Here is a 16,453-nt window from a genome sequence, read left to right as displayed (position 1 = left end):
AATACTAATTCTTTCAATATTCATGAATTTATTAATTGCAATACCCGATACGTAGTCTATAAAATTGATTGCAGCCTTTGTCAAAAATCATATATAGGTTGCACTATTAGGAAATTAAAGACTCGCATCACGGAACATTTATATGATATTTCCAATACTAGAAATACTAATCGCAATATTTCTTCTGTGGCTAAACATTTTATCGAGTTACATGCACGCAATATTAGTTCCCTAACAGTCACTGGTATAGAGAAGATAAAAAAGCCTCCTCGCGGCGGCGATCTCGGCAGAATTTTGCTTACTCGTGAAGCATACTGGATTTTCAACCTGAGGACTAGGTTTCCTGACGGGTTGAATAGGAGAAATGAAATCATGTTCCACTATTGAGCAAACTGTTTTTGATGTATATGCATTATATATTATTGTTATTATTATTTCTGTATGTATATAATTTATTTTGTACTTATTTGTTCTTATTTTTCATCACACTTGGGCTATGTGCACACGTGGGGAATGTGGTGCGGAATTTTCTGCACTAAATCTGCACCTGCAGATTTGGTGCAGTTTCTGTGCAGTTTCTGTGCAGTGCGGTGTGAATCGGTGTGAAGGGGAGGGGGCTGTGCGCGTGGTGTGGAGGGGTCTGCGCGGAGGCGCTGCAGAGCTGCACAAGGGAGGCGACGTGCACTTCTTTGGGGTCTGCGGCATTTCTGCGCGGATTTTTCTGCACCGTGTGCACAGCTTTTTTTTTTTTTTCACATTGATTTGCATTGCGCTGTAAATCGCGGTGCAGTTCTGCAGCGTTTCTGCAGCAGAAACATCTGCTGCAGTTCTGCACCAATTCTGCACTAAATCTGCATCGTGTGCACATACCCTTATTGTTTTTGGTTCAAGCATTTTATAGGCAATAGGACCTTTTGAACATGTGACCTCTTTGGAGCTGCCAGATTGGCAGAAGGATTCCATTTATTCTAATTGGAATCATGGTAGTTGAGCTTTGACAAAGACCTTTCCAGTCAAAACGCGTAGCTTTACTCACTAGGGTTATGGTGATGTCCGCATGGAGCATTGTTCTATTGTGTTTTTAATGTTTTCATTAAAGTTTTTCATTTTATTCATTTGGAGCTGGAACATTTTTTTTTATTTTTTATTTTTTTTTCCCCACTAATCTGCATCTTGTCAGGATCGGGTTCCGTGCTCTGCTGGAAATGGTGAGCTGGCTTTTTTTCTCTTTTTGTCTTTATTTTGGAAAAGGGTAGTAATGCATAAAAGGTAAAAAAATGTTCAGAGTCTTGACAATACTCCCTCCTTAGAAGCGGCCTCAGGACGATCCTGGACCTGGTTTCTCAGGGAATCTCTGATGAACACGAGAGATCTTCTGTTGGGCATTGATGTTTTCCACAGGTTCCCAAGAGTCTTCATCAGGGAGATATCCCTGCCATCTTATCAGATATTGGAGCCGATTCCTGCGAATCCTGGAATCAACAATTTCCTCCACCACAAATTGTTCTTGCCACCAATTGTCAATCACCACAGGCTGCGGAGGTGGCACAACACATCCCTGAAAGGTATTAGGAGATACAGGCTTTAGTAAAGATACAAGAAAAACTGGATGTACCTTCATAGTCCTAGGCAGCTTCAGCCGGCAGGCCACAGAGCTCACAATACCGTTGATCTTGAAAGGGCCAGTGAATTTCTGTCCAAGTTTGTGAAGGAACGTTTAACTTCAGATTCTTAGTTGCTAACCACACAGAATCTCCTACCTTGAACATGGGTGCAGGTTTACGGAATCTATCAGCCGATCTCCTGTAACGTTCTTGAGCTGTGATCAGGGATTCCTTCAGAACCTCCAGATTTTGCCTCATCGCAGTCAGCCTTTCCTCCACTGCCGGAACCGGAGAATTAATTGGAGACCTAGGTAAAATACACGGATGATAACCCAGATTGGCAAAGAAAGGTGTAAATTTAGTGGAGGCGCTCTGAAAATTATTATATGAAAATTCAGCTAACGGCAGCAACTCCAACCAATCATCCTGGAAATGGCTGACGTAGCATCTTAGATATTGTTTCAGCGTCTGGTTGGTACACTCAGTCTGACCATTTGTCTGGGGATGGTAAGCGGAAGAGAGACAGACATTAATATTAAGTGCAGAGCAAAACCCCTTCCAGAATCTTGAAGTGAACTGTACTCCACGGTTCAGAGATGATCTCATCCGGAACCCCATGCGACCAAAAGACATTCTGTATAACCAAGTTCACTGTATCTTTAGCTGAGGGGAGACCGGTGCATGGAACAAAATGAGCAGCTTTAGTCAGGCGATCATCTACCTCCATGATTGTATTTGTGCCCCCCCAATGTAGGCAGCTCCACAATAAAGTCCATTGATCTAGACCCCCAAGGGCAGGATGGAACAGGTAATGGTTGTAGAAGACCCGTACGTGCCACATGAGGAGTCTTGTAATGAGCACATACCTCACAAGAGAGAACATAGTCCTTGGTATCCTACAGGCAAGTTGGCCACCAGAAGAATCGGCTCAGGAACTCTTGTGTCTTCTGTACCCCCCTGTGACCAGCCAACTTGGAGTAATTTACCAACTTGAGGATCTGCAGACTGATGACCTCAGGGACGTAGATACGTTGATCTCTGAACCACATGCCACCCTTAAAGACAAGATTAATATCCACAGGTGGGTTGGCCAGAAATACATCACTGTCATAGGCCTCCTGGCACTCCTTCCACAAGTCCTGATCGTGGATAACTCCGATGAAATTGGCATCAGATAGATTGGTCTTGGACGGGGCTCCAGGTACGGAATCCGCAGCATGGATTCGGGATAAAGCATCAGCCTTCCCATTACAAGAACCTGGACGGTATGAGATAACAAAGTTAAACTGATTTAAAAATAAGTTCCAACGAGCCAGATGAGGAGAAAGACATCTAGCGGATCCAAGGAACTCTAAATTGCGATGGTCAGTTAGCACTATGATCTGTTGTGCAGCTCCTTGCAGATGATGCCTCCATTCTTTGAAAGCCGCAATAATAGCCAGCAATTCCTTGTCTCCCAAGTCATAATTCTTCTCTGCTGAGGTTAGTCTATGGGAAAAGAAAGTACAAGAATGTAGCAGACCCTTCTCTCCAGTTCTTTGGGAGAGAATAGCCCCCAAAGCATTATCAGAAGCGTCCACCTCCACAATGAAAGAAAGTGTTGGATCTGGGTGTATCAACAGCGGTGCTGATGTGAAACAGATCTTAAGCCGATCAAAAGCTTCTTGAGCCTGTGATGACCACTTAAAGGCCTTTTCCTTCTTTGTCAAGGTAGTAATGGGACGGACAATATCAGAAAAATTTTGAATGAAGCATCTGTAGAAATTTGCAAAACCAATAAAACGTTGGACCTTCTTAACGTTCTTGGGTACCGGCCAGTCAAGGATAGCTTGAATCTTACCAGATTCCATGTTCAGCCCCTGGGGAGAGATTATGTAACCTAGGAACTGTATCTCAGAACGATGGAACTCCATTTCTCTGGCTCAATATACAGATGGCTCTCTTTCAGACTTCTTAAAACAGTTTTGACATGTTCTTCATGTTCCTGTAGAGAGTCAGAAAAGATTAGCATATCGTCCAAATAGATCACCACAAACTGGTCCAACAAATCACTGAAAATGTCATTAGCAAGGTGATGAAACGTTGCAGGGGCATTACAAAGCCCGAAGGGCATTACAAGATATTCAAAGTGTCCATATCGGCATCTGAATGCTGTCTTCCACTCATCCCCTGGACGAATACACACAAAATGATAAGCCCCACAAAGATCCAGTTTAGAGAACACCGTAGCATGGCGGACTCTTTCCAGTAATTCAGGAATCAGAGTCAAAGGGTAACGGTTTCGTACGGTTACCGTATTGAGTTCCCGATAGTCAACACAGGGTCTCAGGGTCCCATCCTTCTTTTTTACAAAAAATATAGGTGCCCCTGCTGGTGAGGAAGAAGGACATATGAAGCCTTTGGCCAGATTTTCATCAATATACTCCTTTAAGGCTTGAAGCTCAGGTGCCGCAAAAGGGTATACATTACCAAAAGGAGTAGCTGCCCCAGGAAGCAGCTCAATGGGACAGTCATAATGCCTGTGTGGAGGAAGCTGATCTGCATTCTTCTTGTCACAGATGTCAAAGAACTCTTTATATGCTGGAGGTAAAGAAAATACCTGTACATGTGGTTCCGTAGCCGTGGACTCAGGGACAGCTTCTGTTAATGCTGAGTTGCTCCTTGTTGGAAAGATAATCTCCTTGGTCTCCCAGTTGATAATTGGGTTCTGAGAACGCAACCAAGGAATGTCTAAAATCACAGGAAAATGAGGAGAAGAAATTAGCAAGAAAGAAAGTTGCTCCTGATGATTAGGCTCCAACAAAATTTCAAGGGGTATGGTCTCCTGATCCACAGGACCAGAGATTAAAGGTGACCCATCCACTGTTTCCATGGTAATTGGAAAGGCTCTTTGCTGAATTTCAATACTATGTTCATTGGCAAATGCGATATCCATGAAATTGCCACCTGCCCCAGAGTCAATCATAGCTGCACTGGAAATCCACTGTCCTGAACACAGGATCTCAATAGGGAGAGAACAGTGAGAGTTCTTTTCCTTAAGCTCCTTGGGGGGTGAAGTCATAGAAAGTGAATGGAATACAGCGTTTAAAGGCAGGCTACATTCAGAGATGACAGACTCATCATCACAATTGTTATACTCCCCTATTGCTGCTAGCACCTTGTTAGGCCGTCTAGGACACTTAGGACAATTGATCAAGAAGTGGTCAGACTGGCCGCAGTAGAAACATAGACTTTCACGAAGGCGATGCTCCCGGCGCTCATTGATCTCGCGCCTCTGAACGGAATCAATTTGCATGGGCACCTCCTCCACCTCCCGAGATGTTTTACCTGCAGGCTCTTTGGAAGGAAGGGAAAAGTTAGAAATACGGTTATATGAAGCAAACTTCTCCTGCCTACACTCAGTAAGGCGCATGTTAATGCGCACACAATGCTGTATAAATGTCTCTAGCTCTTGTGGTGACTCAGAGCGAGCTATTTCATCTTACAATACTAGACAGACCCCTTTTAAAAATAGGCAATTGTGCATAACTGTCCCAATTGGTATCTACGGCTAATCTCCTGAATTCAGTAGCATACTCAATAACAGAACGTTTAGCCTGGCGTAAAGACAATAAAGCAGATTCAGCAGTTGCATGGCGATTAGGATCATCAAACTTTAATGCCATAGCGGCCAAGAAATCATCCAAGTTATTTAACCTTGGGTAACGAGACTCAATCTTCAGATTCGCCCAGGCGAGCGCTCGTGCGGTCATCAGCATTATTACACACAATATCACCGAGCACTTTGGATCTATCATTAGGAAAACGGTCAGCATGCACATCAAAATATAGCATACATTGATTCACAAAGCCACGAAATTTGTCACGATCACCATTAAATCTGAATGGGGCAACTTAGGTGGGCTAGCTGGTTGTGCCCATTATCACACATGACGATGCCTGTCTGTAGGTTCAGCGGCAAAAGTCAGAGATGTGACTGATCTGTTATTCCTTTAAGTAATTCTGCCTTGGTGTGCAATTGGTCTCCAATAAAAATTAGCTTCACCAGAGCCTGCTGACGCTCACAGTTGATGTGGAGGACATGCTCTGAGATTATACATTGGACATGGAGGATGAGGAAGAGCAGTAGAGGGTGCAGGAACTGATGTATGACGTGAAGGAAACCCTGTTCCATGTCAGGGTGGGATTCATCTCTAGCCTCCACAATGTTCAGTCAGTGTGCCATCAGGGAAATGTAGCGTCCCTGGCCACAAGAGCTTGTCCAGGTGACGGTCATTAAGTGTACAATCCCAGTAAGTGCATTGCTAAGGGCACTGGTGATGTTCCTGGACACGTGCTGGTACAAGGTGGGAATGCCATACTGGGAGAAAAAGTGGTGGCTTGGGACCGAGTACGGCTACTACTCTTAGTCGGCATAAATCCTCTGTCTCAATAAGCCAAAATGGCAACATTTCCATGGTAAGCAGCCTGGAAATGTACAAGTTTAGCTTTTGGGCCTGTTGCTGGGTGGCTGCAAACTTTCTCTTTCATTCCAAGGCATGGTGTAGGGACAGCTGAATGCTGTGCTGGGACAAGGATTTGGAAGTGCCTGATGATGGTGCTTCAGAATGTGCAAGGACAGATGCAGGGGGGAGGCATCTGCGCCAGTTTCATGGACAGGGGACTGGGAAGCACCTAGCACAGTGGAAGAGGCAGCTGTATCACTCGCTGGCAATGCTGGCACCGATCGTTGACCCAGGCTTTCGGCTACTGAGTCAGGTGCTTAGATGACATGTACCTGATCATGCTGGTGGTGGTTAGGCTTTTAGTGGTCAGGCCACTGCTGATCTTGACATGGCACATTTTGCAAATGACCATTTTTTTAATCAGAATTCTCTTTAAAAAGTCCCAGAATGGGGAACATTTAACTGTTCAGGAGTGTCGTTGCTCTGTGGAACAGTTGCCTGCCTTCTCCCTCTGGTCACCCCACTGCCTGTTTTGGTGCTGTCGATAACTTACCCTCAGCGCTGCTAGCCTCGTTCTGCATGCCACATTCCCAGGTTGGGTCAGTGACATCGTCATCCACCACCTCATATTCCACTGCCACACCTTGATCCTCCTGACTTCTTGACTTAACAACAATTTGACTTATATGCAACTATGTCTCATCATCATCTTCTTCCTTAGATAACATATACCGTTCTCCACAATAATCTCTTTGTGGCCGTGGTTGCTTTATGGTTTTTTGCATCACTAAACAGCATTTCCTCTTGTCCCTCTTGTAACATGCAGGACGAGAGGTAACAATAAAAAAGTGATGTTGTAAAGTGCTCCTTGGAGTTTCCTAGTGTGGGATCACTCGTCTCCTGGGATTCAACATGGTGGAAGGAAGGATCAGGGTGATGATTACGTGATCCAGACTTTCAAACCGATGACCTGTTCACACTGCTCTGTTTCAGAAGTGGTGTACTGTGCCTCCCTGCAAACTGGGACAAGAACCTATGTTTCATAAATGGGTGTGTTTCTTGTGCTCCAGCAACAAGTGTAGTCGCACCTGCCCCATGCCCTTGGCAGGTGCGTACATCATCATCAGCACTTCAACTTTCCTGTCCGTTAACTCATGCCTCACGAATTTTCAAATTGCTAGATCTGTTGAAACCAAATTTATTTTTAACTAAAAAAAGTCACCTGCAGCAGTCAAAATGATTTTTTGGAGTTTAATACCATCATTATGCACCACAAATCAAGCAGTACTCTATGGATGAGTAATTGAATCCAGAAAAATTATCAACCCTTTATTTGAGTGTTATATGCCACCAAAGTGTACCACAGATCAATGTAATAGTATATGGATGTAATTGTATCTAGAAAAATGTTTCAAGACCTTTTGGATTGCTATGTAACACCGAAATGTACCAAAGGCCACATACTAATATATGGATGAGCAATTGTATACACAAAAATGTTTCAACACTTTTTAGACAGTTATGTAACATTGAAATGTACCACATACCTTGTAATACTGTATGGATGAGTAATTGAATACAGAAAAATGTTTCAACACTTTTTAGACAGTTATGTAACATTGAAATGTACCACATACCTTGTAATACTGTATGGATGAGTAATTGAATACAGAAAAATGTTTCAAGCCTTTTTCATATATATGGTTGACAATTTTCACAAAAAAAAATTAAAATGTGGTCAACTGCCGCAGCTATATATTTTGCAATGGACTGCAAAGCCTAAACCCTGCCAAGAGACTGTATTCAGCCACTCTCCCTGCTCCTGCAACTGTCTCCCTCCTTATGATAAATTCAGATTGTATCTGATACAAACAGCAAAGCAGAAGATTAGTCTTTATATGGGCCGTTAGTATAATGGTTCAGCTTCAGCACCAGTATCAATACTACAGGACTGTGGCTTGTTAAACAGAGCACACACAGGCCTCGACAAGCACTCTCTTCCTCCAATAACAACTGTCACAGAGCTGTGCAATGGCGTCAGTGTGCCAAGCATAGTGGTGCCAGTCCTTTTATAACCCCTGATGATAATATACGGTCAGACCGTCACATTAATTCCACTACCAAGAAGGCTACCACGTTACAGTGACTCGCAGTCAATCCTTGCTTGCTTATTGGCTATGTATCATGCAGGGTAGGGATTTAAGTTTGAACTCGAGCACTGGCTAATGCTCGACGAGTAACGAGCACATCCAATCACCCAGATAGTTGAGTGATATTAGAATATCACCGAGCACGTTCGCACATCTCTAATAAAGAGTCTTTGATTCTTTTAGATTTCATTTTGCAAATACCCTGGTAATCTACCCTACAGTATATTTTTTAATGAGCTGATTTTGTTTTCACTTTTCCAGGACAATTGTGTGACAGTACCTAATTCTGGACAGGAAGATGCTGATAAAGATGGAATTGGGGATGCTTGTGATGATGACTCTGATGGTGATGGTATTCCAAATGAACAGGTTTGCCATATAATTGTATCACATGTTAAACATTGGACATATAAAAGAACTTTAATATACCTTTACATTTTTATATATGCTTCAAATTCTAAAGTGCATATCAATAAATGTGTTACATAAATCCAGGTGAGGAAATGTTCATATATTAGATTTATGAAATGTTTTAACACCTTACCCAGTGTCTATGGCCTAAAGGTTAGGAGCTCCAGTACAGATATCTTGATACATTTTTATGGGTAAAAAAAGATGTGTCAGTGATCTAAAGGAATAACACTATTCTCTTGCACTTAGTATACTGATTCATTGATTGACATGAAAGCACAAATTTCTATCTCAAAACAACATATTGTGAAAACTGATGAATGAATATGGTTTCTTTTGTAGGATAACTGTGTTTATGTTCATAATGTGGATCAAAGAAATGGAGATCAAGACAACTTTGGCGATTCCTGTGATAACTGTCGCAACATCAAGAATGATGACCAAAAAGACACTGACCAGGATGGCAAGGGAGATGTCTGTGATGATGATATGGATGGAGACAGTATGTTTCAGTTGTTACTTTAATCATAGTACATACCAATGTGAAAATTGCATCGCCACAAGGAGAGAGAGGGTTGATTTTATTGTTTTTGTATTGGAAATGCAGATGAATTAATCATGTTGTGTACCTGACTATATTATGTGCATAATTATTAGATTAATATTTTGACAAGATCATAATTTATATGTATATTTTCCAACCCCAAACTGTATAAACTTGAATACTTATTGAATGAAGCAGATAAGGTGATTTGTTAAATGGGGGAGGTTGTGACTTAAGGATATCATCACCATTTATCAAGGTGTGCAGAATTACTAGGTAGGCAGCTTGTTTTCCTCGTGCAAGATCTGCCAAAAAAGAGATTTAAATGACTCTGAAATGTGACAAATTGATAAAATCTTTCAGAGGAATGTAGCACTCTTGAAATTGCTAAGATATTCAGAACAATCAAAAGTTTTGTTGCAAATAGCCAACAGGGTTGCAAAAACATGTTGAGGAAAAAAGACGCACATTACCTGCCAAAGGTTTGAGAAGAATCAAACGTGAAGCAACCAGGAACCCATTACCACACAGTGCTGTAATATTAAAGAACTGCAACGTCTCTGGAGCGCTCAGAAGTTCAAAATGCTCAGATACATGGCCAAGGTAAGGAAGGCTGAAACTCGACCACCAGAGAACATGATTCGAACCCCGACCCCCGGGTTGCGCTCGCCGGTATTAACCGTATACCGACGACCGCAAATAAAACCAAAACGCGATTTGCCATTTAATTTCTCTGTCCTCCGATGTGATCGCACATCATAGGACAGAGAAATAGGGTATCTGATCGCCCCCCAATACTTACCAGTGTCTCCCGATGTCCCTGGATCCTCCTGCTTCTCCGAATGGCCACTGGCGTCTTATTCCAGTAAGAAAATGTCAGGCGCATGTGCAGTGCGCCCGCCGAGATCTGCCGGCCGGCAACCGGCAACAATAAGAAGATTTTTCCTATTGGTTCATTTTGGTCACTGTGATAGACCCTATCACAGTGATCAAAATAAAAAAATAGTATTTAAAGGGAATCTGTCACCCCAAAAATCGTATATGAGGTAAGGCCACCGGTATCAGGGGCTTATTTACAACATTCTGTAATTTTGTATATAATACTCACCCAGGGGTGGTCCCGCTGCGGTCTGGTCCGATGGGCATCGCGATCCGGGTCCAGCGCCTTCTATCTTCATGCGATGACGTCCTCTTCTTGTCTTCCTGCCGTGGCTCTGGCGCGTACTTTGTGTGCCCTGTTGAGGGCAGAGCAAAGTACTGCAGTGGGCAGGCGGTGGGCCTCTCTGACCTTTCCCGGCATCTGCGCACTGCAGTACTTGGCTCTGCCCTCAACAGGGCAGACAAAGTACGCCTGCGCCGGAGCCGCGGCAGGAAGACAAAAAGAGGATATCATCGCATGAAGATAGGAGGCGCTGGACCCGGATCGCGATGCCCATCGGAGCGGATCGCAGCGGGACCGCCCCTGAGTGAGTATAATATGACCTGTTTTTCTTACCTTTCAGGTTACATCAGGGGCTTATCTACAGCATTACAGAATGCTGTAGATAAGCCCCTGATGACGGTGGCCTTAGCTCATATACGATTTTTGGGGTGACAGACTCCCTTTAACCCCCCTCTTCATCACCCCCTTAGTTAAGGAACAATAATAAAATAAAGAAAATGTGTTTATTTCCATTTCCCAGTAGGGTTACAGTTGGGCTAAAGTGTGTTGGGCTACAGTGAGTTGGGCTAAAGTTAGGGTTAGGGTTGGGGCTAAAAGTACGGTTAGTGTACAGTACAGACCAAAAGTTTGGACACACCTTCTCATTTAAAGATTTTTCTGTATTTTCAGGACTATGAAAATTGTAAATTCACACTGAAGGCATCAAAACTATGAATTAACACATGTGGAATTATATACTTAACAAAAAAATGTGAAACAACTGAAATTATGTCTTATATTCTAGGTTCTTCAAAGTAGCCACCTTTTGCTTTGATGACTGCTTTGCACACTCTTGGCATTCTCTTGATGAGTTTCAAGAGGTAGTCACCGGGAATGGCTTTCACTTCACAGGTGTGCCCTGTAAGCTTTAATAAGTGGGATTTCTTGCCTTATAATTGGGGTTGGGACCATCAGTTGTGTTGTGCAGAAGTCTGGTGGATACACAGCTGATAGTCCTACTGAATAGACTGTTAGAATTTGTATTATGGCAAGAAAAAAGCAGCTAAGTAAAGAAAAACATTTGTACTGTATGTTTCCACGTTAAGGATTCGTTCAGGATTTGCTGCAGATTGGACGCTGCGTACAGCCGCAGATGTTACAGTATAGTGGAGGAACTTTATGAAATCCCGTCTCCACTATGCTTGCAGGGCCGCATCCAGCGGACACGAGGCGCATCTTTCCGGACTGCAGCATGTCTATTTATCTTGCGGAGTGTGAGATAGCGCTACCTGAGTGGGTTGGGGAAACTCGCTTGGCAACGGGAATTAAAGCACTCAGGCACGATTTCTCCACATAAACAGTCTATTCAGTTTATTAAGACTCATAAACCGCACCACGAACAGTTCATTATTTACATCAATGGAACACATTAACATATGACAGTCTGTTCCATTGGCAGATACGTCTCTGCCCGTAACCCCCTTTATCTGGAGTTACCTTACAGGAGCTCCAGCTCCACACACAGACTCCTGTCAGTGTTGGTTCCCAGGGGAACTCTGCCTCACGGGGGTCACTGTCCTTGTGACCAGGGCACCTCACAAAGCCCAGACCCGCAGTAGGAACTGTAGCTTCCCCAACACAGTAGCCGTCCCAGGCTCTGCACATACAGCCTCTTCATGCGCTATTCAGGATGTCCAGTCCCAGGCACTTCCAACACACAGGCCTTCAGTCCATGGTCTCAACATGTGCTTCCAGGAATCCAGTCCATCCCAGGACATTCCAACACACTGACCATTCAGTCCATAGCCTCAGCAGATGCTTCCAGGAATCCAGTTCATTCCAGGACATTCCAACACATAGGTGTCATGTCGGACGCTGTTCAGACCAGGTCGTTCGACAGACAGCGGTAATTCCGCTTTTGACCACTATGTGCTCATTGGCGTCGGCTAGATTTTATCTAGCTGGTCCGGGGTTAATTTACCTGATGCTCGGATTGGAAGCTGGGCCATGCCCATTGTCTTTAAATAGTTCTCCTGAACATTGGGCGTCGCCGATTATAGCTTCTGTCCTGTGCGTTGTTATCTCGGTCTGGAATGGTGAGCTAGTAGTTGGAGTATCGTTGCTGGTGGTGTATTTCCCTTTGTCTTATTTACTCCTTCCTATATTTGTATTTATTTTGCCCTGCGCATTTATAGTGTTTTCCTGAGTGACTGCGGCGTGGTGTATATTTTCCGTTATCCTTGTCTGTTCTAACTGTGGGTATTGGTGTATTATCTTTTCACTGGGTGGTGGGCGGTGGTTTCAGCCTAGGGTTGAAACAGGAGACAGGGCGAGGGTCGAGGCCTAGACATGCACACCATCAGTGTAAACTCTAGGTAGAGGGTCAGTCAGGATTTCCCTAGTCTGAGGGAAATTGCAGGGGCCCGGGTTATTAGCTCTTGCCCACCTAGTCTCCCCGTGACAATAGGCTAAACAGGAACTCACACTCTGAAAACCATGTGACCAAACCCTGGTCACATTATGTAGCTGTAACCACCCCCATAGGTGGGTGGTGTGTGTAGTTAGCCAGTCCCGCCCAGCTAACCAGCTAACCCTATGATCCCCCTTATAAGTAAATACAACAAACACTTGTAGAACTATAAGTCCCAGCATGACCATATCATTTGGGGCTTACAGCACAGAGCACCTCTGCGACACATACCGGACATATACAATAATGCCAGTCCCTAATTCGCCATCATAATTATGCCTGCAAGCCCATCCTGAAGTGCACACAAAGCGCCCCCTGGCTGTAACATGGGTCACTGCATCACAGGAGACACTCCATCTCCGCAAGATAAATAACCCAGTCTATGAATATGATGCGGTGATTCTGCATGTGTTCAAAGAACACATCCAGAATCACCATGCGTACAACAGGGAGCGGCGCTTCAGGCAGAGCGGGGTATCCGCTACGTCCAAAGCGCAAAGATTATGCTCTGTGAAAATATACCCTTAGGGTTGGGGCTAAAGTTAGTGTCACGGGGAGACTAGGTGGGCAAGAGCTAATAACCCGGGCCCCTGCAATTTCCCTCAGACTAGGGAAATCCTGACTGACCCTCTACCTAGAGTTTACACTGATGGTGTGCATGTCTAGGCCTCGACCCTCGCCCTGTCTCCTGTTTCAACCCTAGGCCGAAACCACCGCCCACCACCCAGTGAAAAGATCATATACCAATACCCACAGTTAGAACAGACAAGGATAACGGAAAATATACACCACGCCGCAGTCACTCAGGAATACACTATAAATGCGCAGGGCAAAATAAATACAAATATAGGAAGGAGTAAATAAGACAAAGGGAAATACACCACCAGCAACGATACTCCAACTACTAGCTCACCACTCCAGACCGAGATAACAACGCACAAGACAGAAGCTATAATCGGCGATGCCCAATGTTCAGGAGAACTATTTAAAGGCAATGGGCATGGCCCAGCTTACAATCCGAGCATCAGGTAAATTAACCCCGGACCAGCTAGATAAAATCTAGCCGACGCCAATGAGCACATAGTGGTCAAAAGCGGAATTACCGCTGTCTGTCGAACGACCTGGTCTGAACAGCGTCCGACTTGACAGTACCCCGCCTTCTACGAGGGACCCCAGGGCCCTCACGGCTTATAGGACCCGGCTTGTCCGGATGGCGACGGTGAAAAAACCTGACCAGCCGATCCGCATGAATGTCCGAGGCTGGTACCCAGGACCTCTCCTCAGGCCCATACCCACGCCAGTGTACCAAGTACTGTAAAGTGCGGCGCACTACACGAGAGTCAACCACCTTGGAGACTTCAAATTCCAAATTACCATCCACCAAGACTGGAGGTGGCATAGGCGCCGCTTCCACAGAACCCACCACCTTCTTTAAAAGAGAACTGTGGAACACGTTGTGTATCTTATACACCGTAGGGAGCTCCAATCGGTATGCTACTGGGTTAATGACGGCGGTGACCCTAAATGGACCAATAAACCGTGGACCCAATTTAAGGGATGGTATTTTGAGTCTTATGTTTTTTGTGGATAACCACACCCAGTCATCCACACTCAGGTCCGGACCTGGCACACGCCTACTGTCAGCCACACGTTTGTACCTAGCACCCACACTCAACAGGCGCTGTTTAACTCTCCTCCAGACTGATGACAATTGTGCTCCTAACTGGTCCTCCTCTGGAACGCCGGAAGAGCCCCTCTGACTCAAAGTACAAAATTGAGGATGTAGCCCGTAAACACAAAAAACCGGAGACTCCCCAGATGACTCCTGGCGGTGATTATTGATGGCAAACTCAGCCAAAGGAAGGAACGTAGACCACTCCTCCTGGTTATCAGAGACAAAGCAGCGTAAGTACTGTTCCAAATTTTGGTTCATACGCTCAGTCTGCCCATTTGACTGAGGATGAAACGCCGAAGAATGAGACAACTTGATCCCCAGCCGTGAGCAAAATGCTTTCCAAAATTTTGCCACAAACTGAGTACCCCTATCAGAAACGATGTCAGATGGAACCCCATGAAGTCTGACCACCTCCTGCACAAATACCTGAGCCGGAGTCTTAGCGTTAGACAACGAAGGCAAAGACACAAAGTGCGACATTTTTGAAAACCGATGAACAATCACCAAGATGACCATGTTCCCAGCTGAGGAGGGCAAATCAGTGATGAAATCCATTGAGATTTCCATCCATGGCTTACTAGGGACCTCAAGAGGAAGTAGTGTGCCAACAGGACGGGAGCGGGGCGTCTTAGCCCTAGCGCACGTGGTACAAGATGACACGTATGAGACCACATCCTGTCGGATCTTGGGCCACCAAAACCGACGTGACACCAACTCCAAGGTACCTCTAACCCCTGGGTGGCCAGCCAGGACAGCATCATGATGTTCCGTTAAAACCTTTAAGCGGAGATGAAGCGGTACAAAAGATTTGTTGATGGGAAGCTCAGATGGTACCTCCTCCTGAGCCTCGGCAATCTCAGCCTCAACCTCGGTAGTGAGAGCCGAAACCACAACACCCTTTTGGAGGATGGGTACTGGATCCTCCCGAGGTTCTCCCCCCGGAAAACACCTGGACAGAGCATCCGCCTTAGTGTTTTTAGACCCCGGTCTGTAAGTGACAACAAAATTGCACCGCGTAAAAAACAATGCCCAGTGAGCCTGCCTGGGGGACAGACGCTTGGCTGACTCCAAATACAGCAGATTCTTATCATCGGTAATAACAGTAACCTGATGTACCGACCCCTCCAAGAAGTGTCGCCATTCCTCAAAGGCCAACTTGATTGCCAACAACTCCCTGTTGCCGATATCGTAGTTACGTTCGGCGGACGACAGTTTCTTGGAGAAATAGGCGCATGGACGCAAATCACTCAAAGATGAGCCTTGTGATAGTACCGCCCCCACACCAACCTCAGACGCATCGACTTCCACAACAAAAGGTTTTGATACGTCTGGCTGCACAAGAATGGGGGCTGAAACAAAACTGTTCTTAAGAAATTCAAATGCGCTCACAGCAGCCTCAGGGCAAACGGAGAAATTGGATGATGGAAAAATCCTTGATAAATTTCCTATAGTAGTTAGAAAACCCAAGGAACCGCTGAAGTGCTTTCAGGTTATCAGACCGTTCCCAAAGCAGCACCGCTTGCACCTTAGCGGCGTTCATTTTAAAACCAGAAGCAGACACAATATAACCCAAGAAAGGCAACTCTTGAACAGAAAATACACATTTCTCAAGTTTAGCATACAGCTTATTCTCTCTGAGAAGCTGTAACACTTGCCTGACATGATCTAAATGAGTATCACGGTCGCAAGAATATATGAGAATGTCATCTAGGTACACGATAACGAATTTCCCCAAAACATGCGAAAACACATCATTAATGAAATGTTGGAACACTGCAGGTGCGTTAGTCAACCCAATTGGCATCACCAAATTTTCAAAATGACCCTCAGGGGTATTAAAAGCCGTCTTCCACTCATCAACTTGACGGACTCTTATGAGGTTGTACGCCCCCCTGAGGTCAAGCTTGGTAAACCACTTAGCACCCGCCACCTGGTTGAACAAATCTGGTATTAGTGGCATAGGGTATGGATCACGAACCGTAATCTGGTTCAATTCCCTGAAATCCAATTACG

At 44.8% G+C, this 16,453-nt stretch overlaps 1 protein-coding gene across 1 annotated transcript in view; it reads left to right on the top strand.

The window, feature by feature from the left end:
• Window positions 1–16,453, top strand: part of LOC143766163 (cartilage oligomeric matrix protein-like) — an 883,353-nt gene that overhangs the window by 418,651 nt on the left and 448,249 nt on the right. Inside the window, exons 9-10 of the mRNA XM_077253630.1 lie at window positions 8,461–8,568; window positions 8,953–9,112. Of these exons, the coding sequence (XP_077109745.1) occupies window positions 8,461–8,568; window positions 8,953–9,112 (268 nt within the window). The remainder of the gene's footprint in view (window positions 1–8,460; window positions 8,569–8,952; window positions 9,113–16,453) is intronic.

This window comes from Ranitomeya variabilis, chromosome 1, assembly GCF_051348905.1.
Source record: "Ranitomeya variabilis isolate aRanVar5 chromosome 1, aRanVar5.hap1, whole genome shotgun sequence".
NCBI lineage: Eukaryota > Metazoa > Chordata > Amphibia > Anura > Dendrobatidae > Ranitomeya > Ranitomeya variabilis.
Note: the sequence above shows the minus strand (reverse complement) of the source record. Positions and strands in the feature narration are given on the sequence as shown.